The sequence below is a fragment of the Protomyctophum parallelum genome (genome assembly GCF_964188405.1).
Source record: "Protomyctophum parallelum genome assembly, chromosome: 4".
Classification (NCBI taxonomy): Eukaryota; Metazoa; Chordata; class Actinopteri; order Myctophiformes; family Myctophidae; genus Protomyctophum; species Protomyctophum parallelum.
In genome coordinates, this window is record NC_139700.1 from 10,881,018 (window position 1) to 10,884,229 (window position 3,212).

At 46.6% G+C, this 3,212-nt stretch overlaps 1 protein-coding gene across 1 annotated transcript in view; it reads left to right on the forward strand.

The window, feature by feature from the left end:
* Positions 1 to 2,609, forward strand: part of met (MET proto-oncogene, receptor tyrosine kinase) — a 96,356-nt gene extending 93,747 nt beyond the window's left edge. The window contains exon 22 of the mRNA XM_083762396.1: positions 2,295 to 2,609. Coding sequence (XP_083618522.1) covers positions 2,295 to 2,589 — 295 coding nt within the window. The 3' untranslated portion in view covers positions 2,590 to 2,609. The remainder of the gene's footprint in view (positions 1 to 2,294) is intronic.
* The last annotated feature ends 603 nt before the right edge of the window (positions 2,610 to 3,212 follow it).

Consider the following 3,212-nt stretch of genomic DNA (forward strand, 5'->3'; position numbering starts at 1 on the left):
GGAGGGTCCCTGGAACAACATATTTTCAGATGGGGGTCTTGGAGGCCAATTACAGGTCATTTTTGGGGTCCTTGACATGAACTATTGAGTGATATAGGCCTAGAAACATAGGTTATTTCAGAAAACTGTCAGACATTTTTTCAGGCCTAACAGAGGCATTCCAAAGCCAACTAATCTGCACTAGGATAAAAAGGTCTATGGCTATTTGTGGGTTCTTATCGTGTAAATGTTTGAGAATAGAAGCCCTCCATAACCGTTGGAGCCACATGTGGCACTAAGTATGAAAAAGCTAACAGCCCTGTCTAAAATATGGCCAATACGACCATGAGGTTGAGTCTTTGTATTGCATCTATGGGAGTCAGAGGGGTGAGGGGGGAGTTCAGGTGATGGCGGCTCAGGCAAGCTGTAAATTAAAACCAAGACACTGACTTGAATGGAGGTGATTCACCTCTGTAAACATTCTCACAATTCCACACTCATGACCGCGCACTGTGTTTTTTGACGATTGCACGTAGTGTAAATGTGTAAACGCTCACGTGGAACGACGTGGTTTGTTGCCCTGAATTGAACTGTTTTACGGCCTATTCAGTTAAGAAGAGAGAACGTGACAGCTGTAGAAGAGAGGAAACTTGTTGCCAAAGTCAAAAGAGTAAAAGCATTGCTCTCATAAAACTATTATCTGTTAACGTAATTTAACCAAAAAAAGTATTTATGAAGCTGGAACCATCTTTAGTTTTTACTACTGTGTTAAACTAATAACTTGTATCTATAAATGGTGATATACACCATTTTATGAGAGGAGATTTGTTGCCTGTCAAAGTAAAAAACAGTAAAAGCATTGCTCTCATAAAACTATTATCTGCTAATGTAATTTAACCAAACAAGTGTTTATGAAGCATGGAGCCGTCTATTGTTTTTACTACTTGTGTTAAATTTAAACTAATAACCGTATCTATAAATAAATGGCGACACACCATTTAATGACGTTTTGGAAATTAAGTTGTTGATATAAAGTTCAACCCCTTCTGAACTGTTTGGCTCTCCACTCAACTGCCCCTCCGTGTGAAGTAGCTCAGACAAGATAATAGTTTGGCTATTCATCACACAAACAAAGGACCTTATAAGTCCATAACAGGAAAGGTTTCACTCCCTCCACTGTCTAGTCGGTTCAACACTCCCACTTCACAGTCTGCGCGTACCGTACAGTAATAAAACCTGTCATCATGTGTTTCCCTTTTATTCACCGTTAGCAATCAGTCGCTGCACAGGGACGGGTGACATTATGGTGCAGGAGACACCAGAGCTCGGGTGGTGACATGAATGCAGTTAACTAGCTCGGAGAGGAACAGCAGGAACACACACACACACACACACACACACAGACACACACACACAGTCACACACACACACACACACACACACACACACAGACACGAAGACAGTATAATGTAGGACAACACAATAGACCTGTACTTCAATACAGGTCTGGCAACAGGGGTGCAAACACAATATGCGTTATCGTACCGTGAAATCAGCGTCCAACAGACTGAATGAGACTTCTCTGTTACATGGCTTTGACCTCGTCCACACAGACCTGTTACACCTCATCTACAGATCAATAAGAAAGAGGCAAACATTGTGAAAATAGTTGATCTACAAGCTCACGACGCCTCGCAATGCCAGGCGCTGTGAGACGTAGATCGACTATCGATATTCACTGTGGAATCAATTCAAACTTAATGTAATACCTCAACTCCTACATTCCAAGTGCTTGTGAGGGTGGGGGGGTCCCCAGTTCAAATATGATTATTTTGGGGGCTACATGGTTAAAAACATACAGTATAATCAATCATAGAATGTTAAAAAAACAAGGTTATCAAAAAATCAGTTCAACACGAAAAGGCCTTCCGAAATAGGAATGTTTTCAGGCCTGTTTTAAAAGACTCCACGGTCTGCGGCACTCTCAAGTCCATGGGGAGGCTGTTCCATAAGGCGCGGTGCTGCCGAGCAGAAGACCCGGTCCCCCATGGTGCGCAGAATCGCAGATTGGTATCTGGAACCTGGGGCAGAAATTTGTTTGCAGATCTGAGGGTGCGGGTGGAGGTTGTTTTTGGAGGGTTGATGAGTTTCTGTGGGTAGAAACCCCTTTCTGAAACGGTTGAGAACCACTGCTCTAATGCGTTTCTGTCTTGACAAATTCCTATCACTTGTTGACATGGCAAATGAATTATTGAATCTTGAATCTTGAATCTTGACGGTTGTCCCCTGTCCGTCCGTCCGTCTCCCCACCACAGGTACACGCTGATGATCGAGTGCTGGCACCCCAAGCCGGAGAGGCGGCCGTCCTTCTCGGAGCTGGTGTCTCGCATCTCGGCCATCTTCGCCAGCTTCAGCGGCGAGCACTACGTGCTGCTCAACACCACCTACGTCAACATCGAGAAGATGAGCCCCTACCCCTCCCTCCTGCACTCCTCCTCTTCCTCGTCCTTCTCCTCCTCCTCCTCCGCCTTCCCCTCCACCTCCGCCTCCTCCCTGCCCTCCCCCTCGCACGGCTTCAGGCACCACCTGGAGCGAGACTGTTGCACCTGAGAGAGGACCGAGGGAGGGACGGAGGGAGGAAGCCTCGTAGTGAGAGAGGCAGACAGAGTGGAGAGAGGACCGAGGGAGGGAGGGCGAGGGACGGAGGGCGAGAGAGGAAGCCTCGTAGAGAGAGAGGCAGACAGAGTGGAGAGAGCGGATTGTTGATGAATGGTAAATGGTGCATTTATATAGGGCCTTTATCCAAGGCGCTTTACAGAGATTGTGCATTACATTCACCCATTCACACACACATCCATAAACCAATGGCGGAAGAAACCATGCAAGGCACCAACCAGCACAACAGGAGCAATTAGGGGTTCAGTGTCTTGCTCAAGGACACTTCGACACCAACTCTGGGGCAGCCCGGGTTCGAACTGGCGACCTTGCGGTTACCATCCGGTCACTCTACCCCTGAGCCACTACCGCCCCTGAAGACTATAGGGGAACTACTGTATGTATATCTACCAAACACTGGACCTTGAATGCTGAGGAATCAAAACAAAACAAGAGTTATTTTGGAACTCTCTGTGTACATAGACGACGTCTGACCTTCTCAAGCACGGTGGCTGAATGACTCTGACCTCAGTGACTTCACCCTCCACTCTAAAGGAAGCTCTCCCTGATTGACCCCA